The following is a 16102-nucleotide window of genomic DNA, read 5'->3' on the forward strand; positions in this document are numbered from 1 at the left end:
GCAGGGAACTCAAAGGCATCATCTGCAAATCTTGTTAAAAATCAGCCTCCTTAAGTCATAGAATCCTGGAACAAGGAAGGGACCTTGAGAGGCCATCAAGTCCCGTCCCCTGCCATCACGGCAGGACCAAGCATCGTCTAGATCATCCCTGACAGGTGTCTGTCCAAAATGCTCTTAAATATCTCCAGAGATGGGGATTCCACAACCTCCCTGGGCAATTTATTCCAGTGTCTGGCTACCCTGACAGGTAGGAAGTTTTTCCTAATGTCCAACCTCAACCTCCCTGGCTGCAGTTTAAGCCCTTTGCTTCTTGGGATGTGAAGGAAAACGTTTGTTCTTCCTCCTCCTTGTAACTCCCTTTTAGGTACTTGAGAACTACGATCACATCCCCTCTCAGTCTTCTCTTTTCCAGACTAAACAAGCCCAATTCCTTCAGCCTCCCCTCACAGCTCCTGTTCTCTAGACCGTTCATCATTTGTGTTGCTCTTCTCTGGACCCTCTCCAATTGCTCCACATCTTTGCTGAAATGCGGTGCCTAGAACTGGACACAATCCTCCAACTGAGGCCCGATCAGCGCAGAGCAGAGTGGAAGAATGACTTCCGTGTCTCCCAGCAGCTTGGGCACACACAGGGCCTGGTTCCCGTTGCTGCTTGGCCAACGGGAACCATGGAGAGGGCAAGGGAGACATCATGGGTTGTGTCAACACCCCACTTAGCTCATTCCCTGCCTCCCACGTCAGCCACAGTGCCCCCCAGGGACGGGTCCCACAGACCTGGTCTGTAGGACCAGGACTGAAGAGCTCTGGGCAAGTCACTTTCATGGCCCGTGCCTCAGTTTCCCCTCTGCCAAATAGAGCTAAGGCTCTTGGCCTCCTTGGCAGAGCTCTTTCAGAGCTACTGACAACCAGCTAATTGTCACAAATGAATTATCGCCGCGATCCCACTCATTTCGAGGATGGAACTGTCGGCCAATAGCAGTGGGAAGGGCCCAAGTGACAGACGGAGCTGAGGACCGGGACCTTTGGAACTCACCGCCACAAGAGATAAAGGATCTGGGATCTTGGCACAATCTGCGCTAAATATAAACCCAGCTTCCTTCCCGTGTGATCTTCATGCACAACGAGGTCCCTCCCCCCCCCGCCCACCAGCCGAATCTGCTGCACTGAACACGCTGGAGAAAACGAGAAACTGGTACCCCCGTTTGTATAGTTAAAGACTGAGGAGGCTCCCAGACGTCCTGGTGAAAGAGGCCACCGTCTTTAACATTGCAGCATTACCAAGAGACCCCCCCACTCCATCTACACCCCCCCCAAGCTTGCCGTCTTGACCCTGGACCTGCACATCTTCCTGCCCAGCTGTGCCCACCCCAACCCCAAACAGAGGGCAGCACTAGAGCACTTGGAGAGAGGTGGAGAGAATAGGAACAGAACTGGAAAGGCAACTCAAGCCCCGCCCCTTCCACCTGAAGCCACACCCCTTCTCCTGGAACCACGCCCCTTCACTCACCTCCCAAGCCCAGCCCTCAAGAAAATCTTTTCTGCCCACCTGGAGAGTGGAGATGCCGGCTCCCGCCCGCCCCTGCAGCTGGGCAGCGTAGGCAGGTTTGGAAAGGCAGCTCTGGACAGATCCACACCTGTCTCCCCCCCCCTTTTTAGGGTCGGGGGCGGCTGACCCACAGAAAAATCAGTCGGGGGCCGCACACAGGTGAGAGCCCCCCCCCCCAAGGAAACCAAAAAACCAAACCCTCACGGGCGTGGCCCCCACCCGAGGAGGAGAAAGGATCCTCCCCACGTTAGCATCCCAGGGCGGGAAGAGACCTCAAGCGTCCAGCCCCCTGCCCAAAGCAGGACCAGCCCCGACATTCCCCTGGTGCACCAGAGCCTGCGGGTCCCGGGCTAGGAGATTTTGTGTGCTCCGGCCTTGTGGTGGGGCAGTGGTGTGGGGGGAGGGCCTGGAGCATCTGCACAGGCTCCTCCATGCTGGGGGGGAGCCGTCAGCCCCGGGGGCCGGATCCAGGCAAGCTGGGCACCGCATCCAGCCCCTGGGCCTGAGGTTCCCCACCCTGGCTGCAAAATACTGAGTGAGGCAGAGCACAGCACTTCCAGTCTCCTTGTCTTGTCACACCAGGGCAAGTTGTCGGATAAAACGAACAGAAACACTTTATACACAGGGACGGCGGAACTGCCCGCCACATGATGTCAAGGCCTGGCTATTGATACGGATCCACAGTGGTAACACTTTGCACACAGGGATGGTGGAACTGCCCGCCACATGATGTCAAGGCCTGGCTATTGATACGGATCCACAGTGGTAACACTTTGCACGCAGGGACGGCGGAACTGCCCGCCACATGATGCCAAGGCCTGGCTATCGATACAGATCCACAGTGGTAACACTTTGCATGCAGGGACGGCGGAACTGCCCGCCCCATGATGCCAAGGCCTGGCTATCGATACAGATCCACAGTGGTAACACTTTGCACACAGGGACGGCGGAACTGCCCGCCACATGATGCCAAGGCCTGGCTATCGATACAGATCCACAGTGGTAACACTGCACACAGGGACGGCGGAACTGCCCGCCACATGATGCCAAGGCCTGGCTATCAATGTGGATCCAGAGTGGTAACACTTTGCACACAGGGACGGCGGAACTGCCCGCCCCATGATGCCAAGGCCTGGCTATCGATACAGATCCACAGTGGTAACACTTTGCACACAGGGACGGCGGAACTGCCCGCCACATGATGCCAAGGCCTGGCTATCAATGTGGATCCAGAGTGGTAACACTTTGCACACAGGAACGGCGGAACTACCCGCCCCATGATACCAAGGCCTGGCTATCAATGTGGATCCAGAGTGGTAACACTTTGCACGCAGGGACGGCGGAACTGCCCGCCCCATGATGCCAAGGCCTGGCTATCGATGCGGATCCAGAGAGCTAGTGCCTCGCTCTTATGCAGTGGATGGCAGAGCGCTGTGCTGGCTTGAATGCATTTCTCCTCACAACACCCCTGCGCAGTATGGCTATTCATGTTCCCCCTTTCGCCAAAGAGGAACCAGAGAGGCTAAGGGTAGATTGCCCAAGCCCAGTGCCCTAACCACTGGACCGTCCTGCCTCTCGGACTTACTTTCTGGAAGGGATATTAATCTTCACGCTTCATGCTTTAACCCAGGGCGGGGAGCCTGCGGCCTGGCACGTCAGCCCCTCTGCTACCCCACCGTGGGGGTGTCTTTCCAGTGAGCACTTTTGTTTCTTCGGACCTGTGTGCAGCCCCCGACTGATTTTTCTGTGGGTCAGCGGCCCCCGACCCAACAAAGGGTCCCCAGCCCTGCTTTAAGCCAATCTCCAACCGCGAGCAGGAGAGGATCTAGGGGCTCCCCACCCCATAGACGGGTTCTCTCCTCTCCCTCTCATGCAGCTAGTGTGACACGCTGGATTGGAGGGATCACAGGTCTGACCCACCCTGGCAATTTCTGTGTCCCGACAGCCCCCATTCCCTGTTCCGCCCAGAGCTGCCAGGGCCCAGGGGGAAGCGGGAGGACGGGCCGCGTCACGGGGGGTTGAGACAAACGGGCTGGCTCAGCGAAATCCTGGCTCCGTGAGCACCGGCCAACTGCACGCGCGGTTCCCAGCCCCGTCCGTAGGGCCCACTCCATGGCTGCGTTGCCCAGCGGGCGCAGACGCGAGCGAAGGGCTGGCTCGCGAGAACACAGACCCCGATTCTTATGGAACGACCCCGCATTCGCTCGAAAATAAGAGCTTTGCTCCCACTTGGCTCTGGATGCTCCCCGCGCCCCCCCTCCTGCACCTACAAGAATAGATCTATAAAAGGATCCAATCCAATCCGGCTGCCTCTCTGAGTCAGAAAAGCTGACAACCAAATTTCGTAGATTTATTATAAAAAAAAAAAAAGAATCTGCATTTGGTTGTTATGGCAACGGAAGCCCTGAAAATGCAGCAAAAACAGCAGGCGTAATTAACCTAAGTGGGGGGAAATCAGCGTTCGGGGGAACGGTTAAAAAGCCCCTCAAGAAAGACATCTCGGGGGGCAGGGAAATGAGCGAGTGGGTGGGGCGGAGAGAGGAGGGGGGCGCCGGAGCAGCAGGAGGGGGAGCGGGAGGCAAAGGCAAAACCAGGCGGCGTAGAAAGGCTGGATCGGGCACGGAGCCGTCTCGCTGGCTTCTGGTGGGGCCGGGCAGGCCTATGGACCGGGCCCAATCGCCCCCCTGCCCCGTGTCTAGACGCAACGTCCCCCTGTCTAGACACAACGTCCCCCTGCCCCGTGTCTAGACGCAACGTCCCCCTGCCCCATGTCTAGACGCAACGTCCCCCTGTCTAGACGCAACGTCCCCCTGTCTAGACGCACGGCTGTGACCTTCTCTTGGCCCGCTCTCCCCCGGGAAAACACGGATCTGGGCGTTGTTTGGTACCGGCCGCTGGGCTGTGTTAGTGGCACCGCGACGGCCATGGAGCAGGCCTGCCCGCGCTAGGTGCTGTACAAACACAAGCCAAAGCGCCGCGCCCTGCCCTAAAGCGTTCCTGGCTTTAACCGCGGCGTGGCCGCCCGCGTGGCTTCCCTCGGCACGGCCCCCGCCTGGCACCGGGTCGGGCAGGGTACGGACTCCGCTCCCAGGCAACCGCCTTCACCTGCCCCAGCCTCCTTCTTCTGCCCCGGCCTCATGGCCGTTGCCTCCAGCAGGGCCCCGTCCCGGCTCTCCTGCTGTCTGCACGGCCGGGAGTTGGCATCCGCTGGAGACACTGGGTGCAAGAGACCCAGGGCCCCCTCCCAGAAAGCAGGCCGGCAGGGGCTCGCGGGCCGGCACAGAAGTGGGTGGGAGAAAACAGCGTCAATGGGGATGGCTCCCAGCTTCTGTAGACACAAAAGTGACGCCACATCTGCCCCCCCAACAATTCTGCCCAACATCAGTTCTGCCCCCGACCCACAGCCCCTGCCAGCCCAGCCTTGGGCTCCCCCCGAGCCCTGCCGGTGCCCCTCACTCCCACCCCGCGGCCCCTGCCAGCCCAGCCCTGGGCCCTTCCATAAGGCAGTTTCCTCCCTTGAACCCAGAAGAGAACCACTCATGTCCGTACTGCAGGCAAGGGCCCGGCTCTGCCTTTACCGCCGCACTGACCCCCTGCTCTTGGGATGGCTGGCTGCACCCCTGCCAAACGCCCCCACTCCTCTGGGGCGAGCGGCTTCGACCACTGTGCGACTGCCACCCCCTCTGGTCCCACCAACACCCTTGCTGCTAATCCCACCGCCCCCACCAACGACTCCCTTGCTAGCCCCACTGCTAATCCCACCAGCCCTAACGACACCCCTCCTCCACTTTCCATCTCCCCCAGCCCCCACACCCCCATGGCTACACCAACCAACACCCCCATGGCTCTCCAGCAACACCCTCGCTGCTAATCCCACTGCCCCCACCAACAACTCCCTTGCTAACCCCACTGCTAATCCCACCAGCCCTAACGACACCCCTCCTCCACTTTCGATCTCGCCCAGCCCCCACGCCCCCATGGCTACACCAGCCAACACCCCCATGGCTCTCCAGCAACACCCTCGCTGCTAATCCCACTGCCCCCACCAACAACTCCCTTGCTAACCCCACTGCTAATCCCACCAGCCCTAACGACACCCCTCCCCCACTTTCGATCTCTCCCAGCCCCCACACCTCAATGGCTACACCAACCAACACCCCCATGGCTCTCCAGCAACACCCTCGCTGCTAATCCCACCGCTCCCACCAACGACTCCCTTGCTAACCCCACTGCTATTCCTACCAGCCAAATCCACACCCCAAATATCCACTAGCCGCACTCACCCATCTTCCCCCCAGCCCCTGGTTCACACTGCCGGCCTCCACCCCTTATGCCTTGTACTCCACAAACCCAGCCAGCAGCAGAGCTGTAGCTCCCCACGGCTCCCCCCGCCCCGGCAGGGCTATAATAAGCTCGGCCGTAGGCGGCTTTCGGGGAGGCAAGGCCGCAATTACGCCGGGGAAGCGGAGACAAGATGTTGGCGTCCCGGCAGGGTGTTTGCAGCAGAGGGGACCTGCCCAGACCCACCTGCTTCCTGCTACATCAGTCCCTGGAGGGGAGGAGGCGTCCCCCCGCTGCCCTCTTACGGCAGGGAGAGAATGGGGCAGGGAGCCCCCCCCCAAACCTATCCTCCCTCCCCGGTGTGCCCCTAGAGCTGGGGGAGAATGGGGTATGGAGCCCCCCGAACCTATCCTCCCTCCCTGCTGCACCCCAAATCTGGGGGAGAATGGGGTATGGAGCCCCCCAAACCTATCCTCCCTCCCTGCTGCACCCCAAATCTGGGGGAGAATGGGGTACGGAGCCACCCAAACCTATCCTCCCTCCCTGCTGCACCCCAAATCTGGGGGAGAATGGGGTACAGAGCCCCCCAAACCTATCCTCCCTCCCTGCTGCACCCCAAATCTGGGGGAGAATGGGGTACGGAGCCCCCAAACCTATCCTCCCTCCCTGCTGCACCCCAAATCTGGGGGAGAATGGGGTACAGAGCCCCCTAAACCTATCCTCCCTCCCTGCTGCACCCCAAATCTGGGGGAGAATGGGGTACAGAGCCCCCTAAACCTATCCTCCCTCCCCGGTGTGCCCCTAGAGCTGGGGGAGAATGGGGTACAGAGCCCCCCAAACCTATCCTCCCTCCCCGGTGTGCCCCTAGAGCTGGGGGAGAATGGGGTACAGAGCCCCCTAAACCTATCCTCCCTCCCCGGTGTGCCCCTAGAGCTGGGGGAGAATGGGGTACAGAGCCCCCCAAACCTATCCTCCCTCCCCGGTGTGCCCCTAGGGCTAGGGGAGAATGGGGCACGGAGCCCGCAGCTCCCCCCATACCTGTCTCCCCTTCCCTGTTGCACCCAAGGCCTGGTGAGGAATGGGGCATGATCCCCCTCCCCGATTCCACTGTGCTGAGGCTCAGCGTGAGGGGGGGCTACTCCTGACCTGACCCCCCCCCGTTTCCTCTTGCATCCACATCCGGGGTAGAGCCCCCCGCTGTCCTTCCCTCCTTCCCCATTCTGACCCCTCCCCGTCCCAAATCTGGGGGAAAGTGGGGCGTGGGATACGGGCCCCTCCCCCCCATCGCCTCCCTGGAGGAAGCCCCCCCAGGCTGCCCGGCCTGGCCCCACCGTGCCAGGGAGCTACAGTGGCAGCCCAGCCACGTGCGGGAAAGCACAAGGTGGGGGGACTCTGGGGAGCCAGGAACGGCCCCCCCCCCGCTCGTGACTGAGTTGCGCACATCGCCATGGCGACCCACCCACGGTGCGTGCTGCTGCTGCTTCCCGGCGCGTTCCCCCTCCAAACCCCCAAACCGGAGCCAGCACGGGGGGGAGGGTGTCACCTCTCCAGCACAGCCTGGGGCTGCAACGCGGGTATCCCAGGCCAGGCTGCCCACAGAGGTGCCCCTGGAGCACTGGGCACCCCCTGCCTGCTCCAAGCTAGAGGGGACCCTGCCATGGCCTCAGCCAAGAGGGGCGTGCCAGGGCCAGGCAGAGTGGGCGGCCAGCCGGGCTAAGCCCAGCTCTGCCACTGACGTGCTGGGTGTCCTTGGTCAAATCACCCCCTCCTCCTCCTCGCCTGCTTTGGCTACATGCTCCTCGAGGCAGGGGCTCTGCCTGAGCTCGCTGGGTGATGCCGCCCGTGAGTGCCAGAGAGACACGGTGGATTACTGAGGAGTCGCCTGCGGGTCCCGATCCCCCCCGCCTTGAGAATAGCCCTCCCGGGTCAGCGCCATGCTCCGTCTGGCCCAGCAGCGGGCTGCCGACGGCACCGACGCCCGGAGCCTGGTGGGGAGTGAACATCCCAGGCGTGACCCAGGCCCTGCCGCTAGGCCCAGACCGGGAGTGTCCGAGACAGGGGATGGGGCTGCCCCCTCGGCCTTTGCTGCAGGGTTTTCTCCTGCCTGCGCTTTGCTTTTCCGCTGGCACATGTCAGGGAAGCAGCGGAGGAATCGCAGCAGCCCACGCAGCCCGGCCCGGGACGCAGCCAGGCAGCCGAGGCGGCTGCCGCGCCATCTGGCCAGCCCGGCGCACGTGACGGCCACGGGACCACGGCCTGCGTCTCCCCTGCGCTCGGAGACCCCACCGCGGCCAGCGGGCAGAGCCGGGTCCTCGCCGCTCCCCTCTATGGGCAGCCTCGGGAACACGCCCCCTCTGCCGCCCTGGGGCATCCGGACGGGGTCTCCCTCTCCACTCCGCCTTCCCCCGCAGGGTCACTGTGCTGGGACATGGGGGCTTTTCCCGGCTGGGAGATCCTGGGAACCCTCCCGGGCCGGACCCGATGGGCGGAGGGAAGCCAGACAAGCTGTTGTCTCTCTCCCTGCCTGAGTCAGCCACCGGCGCCCCAGGGCAGGCGAGGATCCTGGCCAGCGCCGAGCGAGACGCGCCCGGGTGCTCTCCGGCTGTTGCGATGGGGTGTTCGATACCCCGTGCCCGGCTGCCACCTAGCAACTGTTGTCATGACAGCCGCCTGGCAAGCGCCCCTGCCAGAGGCGAGGGGAGGAGAGGGGCAGGCAGTGTCAGGGCAAGATGGGCAAAGCTGTCAGCATGGCAACTCTGCAGGGGCTTGGCTGGCAGCACGCCCAGGGCCCAGAGGCTGCCTGGCTCTTGGCTGGGGGGGGAGGTGCCAGCCTGTGCCAAGGCCACGGGACAACGTGTGTGTCAGCCACCAGCCGGGGATGGGGCCTGAGAGAGGCCAGCGGCAGCGGGCACCAAGGCTGGTGCCATCCGGGAGCAATACAGGTGCCGCCCAGCTGATTATCAGAGCACCCACCCGCTGGCAGCAGGTGGGTGGTGCCCATGTGCACACGCCTCAGTGCACGGGACAAAATTTATTCCACACGCGGATGGAAAAAATTAGAGGGAGCATTGACGACTGGCGGCAGGAGCTGGGGCAAGAGATGGATCCAGCTGGAGCGGCTTAGACGTGCCTGCGCTTCTGGGGGGTGGGGAGGGGAATTCTCCATCTCCCCGCCCCCCACCCCCCGCATTCTCCCGGCACTGGGGCAGGACGGAAGTCTTATCCCAGGTGACACAACCCAGCTGCAAGGAGCGATGACCCTGAGCCCCAAAGGGGGTGAAAGGCGGGGACCTAGGAAAGGGAGGGGTACCTCTCTGGGGTGGGGGGGGACACCGTCTGCACTCTGAGCCGGTCCCCTCTTTGCGGCTGGCTGGGAGGGGGGCTTGGACTGCATCAGTGTCACCATCCCCTCGCAGAGACCCCCCAGCCAGGCCCCCAGCCCCAGCATCCGGGCCCATAACCCGCTGGAGCCGCAGCACCGGTGCTGATGTGGGGCACCTGCTGTCAGGGGCGAGGGAAATGAATGAGGCGGAGTTGCTGACACCGTGGGCCAAGCCAGCCCCTGCCTTGCCCCCCTCCCCACTCGCCCCATAGCCAGCCCTCTGCTCACCCCACAGCCGGGACGCCACTGCCCCCCAGCCTGGCCCCGATTAGCCCCCCCTCTTTTTAGGGAGTCAATGGGGCGGGCCCCAGCCCTTCCCAAACGCCCCCTCCCCTCAGCCCCTAGAAAGGGCCCGCGCTGCGTATGCCACACGGCACCGGCGCCCACCCCTCCAGTCTCGCCATGGCAACGGCTCCGGCATCCCGGCTCTAGCTCTGCATCGGAGCCAGGCTCGGGTCCCAGGCGGAGCGGAAGGCACCGGAGCCGGGCGCTGGCAGCGGCGAGAGGCAGGCCCCCGGGAGCGCGCGAGAGAACAAGGCCGCGGCGCCAGCCACCGCAGGAGTCAGGTGTCGCCTTGCACAGGAAAACCGCAGCGCTGAGCACCCGCGGGAGGGCCTGGCGGCTGGGCCCCCGGCGGCTGGGACTCCGGACTGCCCCCCATGCAGGCGAGGCGGGAGGGCGCCCGGGGGGCTCCAGCCCCAGTGGCCAAGGCGGGCACCAGGCTCTGGCGTTCTCAGGCGCCCAGCTGGGACGGGCTCCATCTGTTGTCCCCGCCAGCGCCCCCAGGCCAGGTCCCGTCCTGCCTCGCCGCGACGGGCACGGGTGCTGTGTGCCCGGGATTGGCCAACGCCAGCCTGGGGAGGGGAGGTGCCCCCAGAGCGCCCCTCCTCCCCTCAGAGTCAGACCAGCCCCCCTCCCCGCCCCGGAGCACCATACAGCTCCCCTCCCCCAATACAGGTCAGCCCCCCCCCTCCCCTCGGCATGGTACAGCTCCCCTCCCCCTAAGGATGGTGCACCCCCCTGCTACTACATCAGCCCCCCAACACGGTGCACCCCCCGTTACTGCATCAGGCCCCCCCCAGCATGGTGCACCCCCCTGCTACTACATCAGCCCCCCAATACGGTGCACCCCCTGTTACTGCATCAGGCCCCCCCCCAGCATGGCGCATCCCCCTCTGCTACTACATCAGCCCCCCAACACGGTGCACCCCCAGTTTCTGCATCAGCCCCCCCAGCATGGTGCACCCCCCGTTACTGCATCAGCCCCCCAGCATGACGCACCCCCCATTACTGCATCAGCCCCCCCCAGCATGGTGCACCCCCTGTTACTGCATCAGCCCCCCCAGCATGGTGCACCCCCTCTGCTACTGCATCAGCCCCCACAGCATGGTGCACCCCCCCTGTTACTGCATCAGCCCCCCAGCATGGTGCCTCTGCTACTGCATCAGCACCCCCAGCATGGTGCACCCCCTCTGCTACTGCATCAGCCCCCACAGCATGGTGCACCCCCCCTGTTACTGCATCAGCCCCCAAAGCATGGTGCCTCTGCTACTGCATCAGCACCCCCAGCATGGTGCACCCCCCTCTGCTACTACAGAACCCCTCCAACACAATGCACCTGCTGTTACTGCATCAGCCCCCCCCAGCATGACGCACCCCTCTGTTACTGCACCAGCCCCCCCAGCATGGTGCACCCCCCTGTTACTGCATCAGCCCCCACAGCATGGTGCACCCCCCTGTTACTGCATCAGCCCCCCCCCAGCATGGTGCACCCCTCTGTTACTGCATCAGCCCCCACTGCATGGTGCACCCCTCTGTTACTGCATCAGCCCCCCCACAGCATGGTGCACCCCTCTGTTACTGCATCAGCCCCCACAGCATGGTGCACCCCCTGTTACTGCATCAGCCCCCCCCACAGCATGGTGCACCCCTCTGTTACTGCATCAGCCCCCCCCCACAGCATGGTGCACCCCCCTCTGCTACTGCATCAGCCCCCCCCCACAGCATGGTGCACCCCCCTGCTACTGTATCACCCCCCCACAGCATGGTGCACCCCCTGTTACTGCATCAGCCCCCCCCACAGCATGGTGCACCCCCCTCTGCTACTGCATCAGCCCCCCCTCCCAGTCCTGTACAAAGGGGAGTAGGCGCCCCAGGAAACTCAGAGGCAGACTCAAGCAGGAAGGCGCAGGGGCCTGTTACCACAGAAACCTCCCTGCTGTTCCGAGCGCTCGGCTGTCACCGCCCGCTAATGGCTTAATGGGGCGGCACTAACGCTGCCAAGCAAGGAGCAGGCCGGGCCGGCTAGTGAGCTGGGAGGGCACCCAGCCATGTGTGGTCCGGGTGGCGCTCGGCCGTGGGGCTGCCTGTCCCTGAGTGTCTGTGCTGCACACGGTCAGTGTACGGGGGCGGCTTTGGGGAGGGGGTGACGGCAGGAGTCTGTGCGCCTGTCGGTGTGAACACACTGGCGTGTGCACGAGTGGAAACATGTGCATGCACGTACGTGTGAGCGTGGGCAGGGGTGTGCTCCTGGGTGACACGAGCAGGAGCATGTACCTGCATGGATGTGTGAGTGAAGATGTAGTAAGTGCATACGTGTTTGCGTGTGCAGACGTACTAACCGGCCACTGCACACAAGGGGAAGCGTGTGCATGCACATGTGTGTTAGCATGTGCCGACGCATGCTAACGGGTGCCTGCACACAAATTAGGAGCACATGCATGGGAGCGTGTGTAGGGGTCGCACATGCGTGCAGGCCGGTGTTCACGAGGGCATCTGTGACTGCACACAAGCACACGTGTGTGCACACACCTGTGCAGAGGGGAGCAGCCCCTCCCTGCAGGAAGCAGCGGCCCGGAAGGGAACTTTCCAGCCGTCGGGTCCAGCGGTTTCCAATGTGACAGCAGCATCTGCGGATGGGGACGAGCCGGGGGTCGGGGCTGAGCTGCGGGCGAGGGGCAGGCGACGCCGGCGATGGGAAGCCCCAGGGAGCCCGCCGGGAAGGGACGCGTCTTTCACTCAGTGCCACCGACCCTGGGCGCCCTCCTCCCGCCAGCCCAGGCCTAGCACAGCTCTTGCCCTCTGCTGCCGTGGGGGCCATCCGGGACTGAGCCAGGATCCCAGGGCGCTGCCAGGTTTGATGCCTGCTGCCGGGGCGGGCAGGGTGGCAGAGTCCCTGACGGGAGCCCCGCACCGGCCAGCCCTCTGGCATCCGCAGGAAGGTGCCTGAGCAACCTCACTCGTCCCTCGGCGTCCCCGTTTGCGTGCCAGGGGCGCCAGGCTCGTCAGGCGGATGGGAGCCTGCCCGCCCCCGGCTGGCATCGGGGCACCGCCCGCCCCTGCCGTTGATCACCGCAGGCTGCAGGAAACCCACAGGAAAGCCACCTCTCCAAGTCTCTGCGCCGTGACGGGGGCTCCCTCCCCTCCCGCGTCCCCAGCCGTTTGTGGGATCGCCTCCCCTTTGCCCAGCGGGGGAAATGCTTACGTGCCCCTGCCAGGCCTGCAAAGAGCAGAGAGGGGAGGTAGCCTGGTCCCAAGAGCACGGGCCACAGCAAACCGCTTGCTGGCCCCTCCAACGCCAGCGCGTCCCTGGCTCTGGCTGGGCCTGCTCCCGTTTGTCCCTGCACCGTCCTGCACAGCCCTCCCTGTCCCCTGCCGCCCCAGCAGCGCCGCAGCCTCCTAACCCCCTCCCCCCAGCCCCTGCAGCTACGTGACGAGGGACATCCGGCGAAAGGCAACGAGGCCCTTGTGCTGCATCTCTCTGCGTCCCGGCGCCGTGCGAGCCGCCCAGTGCGGTGCATCTCAGCACCAGGAGGAGCCGTTTGCACGCTCCCCCGCCCCGGCTTCTCCCCCCCCCGCCGCGGTGAGTCAGTCCCCCGGCCATTCGCCCCGGCGGATCCTGCCCCGCCGCCGCGCACCTGCCGCTCACCTCGGACCACGCTCAGCGAGGCCTTGATGCTGTTCTTCAGCTGCGGGTCGCTCACCCGCTCCGCCAGCCGGAAAAGTTTGTTCAGATTCAGCTTGACCCCCTCGTGCCGCTTTGCCTCCGCGCGGATGGCTGCCGACATCAGCTGCTTCTGCACGTTCATCGTCCCGGGCCTCTCCGTCCCGTCGCCAGCCGCTAATTCCTGACAGGGCTCCGGCGGGATCTCCCCCACATGGCTCAGCCCCAGGGCCCCCCGAGACCCAAACTCCCCGGATCCCCCTTAAAAAGGAAAGGGGCCCCGGCCCATCCGGCTGGGTTTGTGTCGCTGTCTCGCTCTGTCTGAACTTCACTTCCTGAGTCGCACGTCACCCCACCAGCCGCGCCGTCGCTACCTGATTCCGGCAGCGCGGCGAGGGCCCAACCGCAGCAGGCCTGGGAACCGTCCCGCAGGGGCGCGGGTGGAGCCGGGAACTCCCAAAGCGGGTGGAGCAGGCTGCGTCGGTGCCAAGGGTTTGGAATGCTGGCTCCCCGCGATGTGTAATTACTTTCTGCACCTCGGCGGCACCCAGGGAAACCGACGCGCCCAGCCAAAGGCACCTCTTCCCGCACCCCCCCTCTGCCCGCACACCTGTGTGCATGCACCTGCCCACCCGCACGCTCACCTCCATCCGGGCACGTGCCTCACCGTGCCTGTGTGTGCACGCGCACGGCTGCCCTTGCACGCATGCCAACATCCGTCTGTCTAGACACGCTCTCCACACACGTACACTCCTCTGTGCACACACCTCCCTGCATCCACACACCAGGCACACGCATCTGCATGCATGCACCCAAACATGGCATCCGTGCACATGCAGCCGCCCTGCAAGCATCCTGCCCATCTGCACACACGTGCGCTCATGCCCACACCCAGATGTCCTTGCACACATGCCCAGAGGCCGCCAGCGTCCACTCACTAACACACCCCTGCAGACGTGACTGTCTGCACACGCCTCAGTACTGATCCATAAACACTCCTGTGCATGTACACAGGCACCCGAATGTGCTCACGCACCCATCCATGAACGCACATCCATACCCACCAATGCCCAGACACGCAAGTGTGTACGCACCTGCCCGTGTGCACAAACACCACCCACACATCCATACCAACCAACGCCTGGACACGCAAGTGTGTACGCACCTGCCCGTGTGCACAAACACCACCCACACATCCATACCCACCAACGCCTGGACACGCAAGTGTGTACGCACCTGCCCGTGTGCACAAACACCACCCACACATCCATACCAACCAACGCCTGGACACGCAAGTGTGTACGCACCTGCCCGTGTGCACAAACACCACCCACACATCCATAGCCACCAACGCCTGGATATGCAAGTGTGTATGCACCTGCCCGTGTGCACAAACACCACCCACACATCCATACCCACCAACGCCTGGATGTGCAAGTGTGTACACACCTGCCCGTGTGCACAAACACCTCCCACACATCCATACCCACCAACGCTTGGACACGCAAGTGTGTACGCACCCTTCCATGTGCACAACCCATCCCCTCCATCCATACCTACCAATGCATGGACATGTGTATGCACCCGCCCGTGTATACAACCATCTCCTGCACATCCATGCCCACCAACACATATGTATGCACCCACCCGTGTGCACAAACATTGTTTATCCCGATCTGTACACATATATCTACTCAGATGCATAGCTAGCTATGCGTCCCCATGTGCCCCTCCCATCTATCCCCACACACCCTATCTATCCCCGTACACCTCATCCATCCATGCCCCCCATCTCTCTCTCCTGCTCGCTCGCTCTCTCTTCCTCCACACCCTGGATAACACACGAACCATTGACATGTCACCCAGGTCTGCCTGCACTGGGATCAGGCACCCTTGTCTGGCAGACGTCTCTCTCCAGCCTGGATCTGAAGACAAGAAGACCCCTGCTCCTGCTCGCCTGGGTGGTTTGCTCCCGCGCTTCGTCGCCCTTGTTGGTAAAGCCGGGGCCGTGCTTTGAACCGGCGTCTGTCCAATCGTCAATTCTGTCCTGCCTTTCTCAGCCAGGGGGACGAGGCCGGCAGGGCCTGGGTCTCTCCCCGGGACGGCCCTTGGAGGCTGGAATCAAGGCCTGTCGCCGTCTCCTTCTGAGTCGCTCACACGCCGGCACATCAGTTTCACGGCTCTTTTCTGCACCTCCACAACTCCCCGACATCCTTCTTAAAATGGGGCCCCCGGACCCGAAGACCCCCCAATCCCATCGACCGAGTAAAATCACCTCCCACTTCCTATTCTGTGCTCCCGCTTCTCCAGTGTTAGCCGCTTCTGCCATGGGGTTGGGCCGGACGCACACGCCGCGCGGCTTAGCCATAGCAACGCCCGCATCTTAAACTCTCAATAGGGAAGTGGAGTCTAGTGGTTAGGGCAGGCAGTGGGGGATCGGGACTCCTAGGTTCTATCCTGGCAAGGCGCATAGGCAAGGGCTCAGGCCGGATTTCTCCTGGCTCCAATTCAGGAACGGTGCTTTTCCTGACCTAACCGGAAAGGCGGCTGACCCAGTCCATGTGTCCCCAGGTTTCTTCATTCTGATCCTCAGTTTTGCTCTCCCCTCCCCCATATTCCCTTTCAATTGTGTTTGCTGTCCTGACAGTGCCGAAGCCCCTGGGGAAAGTTGCCAGGGATGCATCTGGCCCTCTTGTATGCAATCCAGAGCTGGGGATTTCAGCACTGGAGGAGGGGGAGTCATGTCAGCTAGATGTTTCTGCTTGACGGGTCACCATCGTTAGGTTTCAGGGTAAACGCTGGCTGGGATGAATGTCAGCCCTACACGTGCCTCTCTGGGCTGTCTGCAGGCTTCCATGTCTGGCTGGTTGGATTCACCGCTGGCAGAGGGAAGGGGCCCCAGTGTTAGGGGTCAGGCTCCGGGGGGGGGTCGCTCTAGCTCGGGGCTGGAC

General features: G+C 63.2%; 1 protein-coding gene across 1 annotated transcript in view; it reads right to left on the reverse strand.

Annotated features, from left to right (window-relative positions):
- Positions 1-13608, reverse strand: part of AGAP2 (ArfGAP with GTPase domain, ankyrin repeat and PH domain 2) — a 54828-nt gene extending 41220 nt beyond the window's left edge. The window contains exon 1 of the mRNA XM_089774771.1: positions 13137-13608. Within this exon, the coding sequence (XP_089630897.1) occupies positions 13137-13296 (160 nt within the window). The 5' untranslated portion in view covers positions 13297-13608. The remainder of the gene's footprint in view (positions 1-13136) is intronic.
- Positions 13609-16102: the final 2494 nt, after the last annotated feature.

Source organism: Pelodiscus sinensis, chromosome 31, assembly GCF_052426305.1.
Source record: "Pelodiscus sinensis isolate ZL-2025 chromosome 31, ASM5242630v1, whole genome shotgun sequence".
NCBI classification, from domain to species: domain Eukaryota; kingdom Metazoa; phylum Chordata; order Testudines; family Trionychidae; genus Pelodiscus; species Pelodiscus sinensis.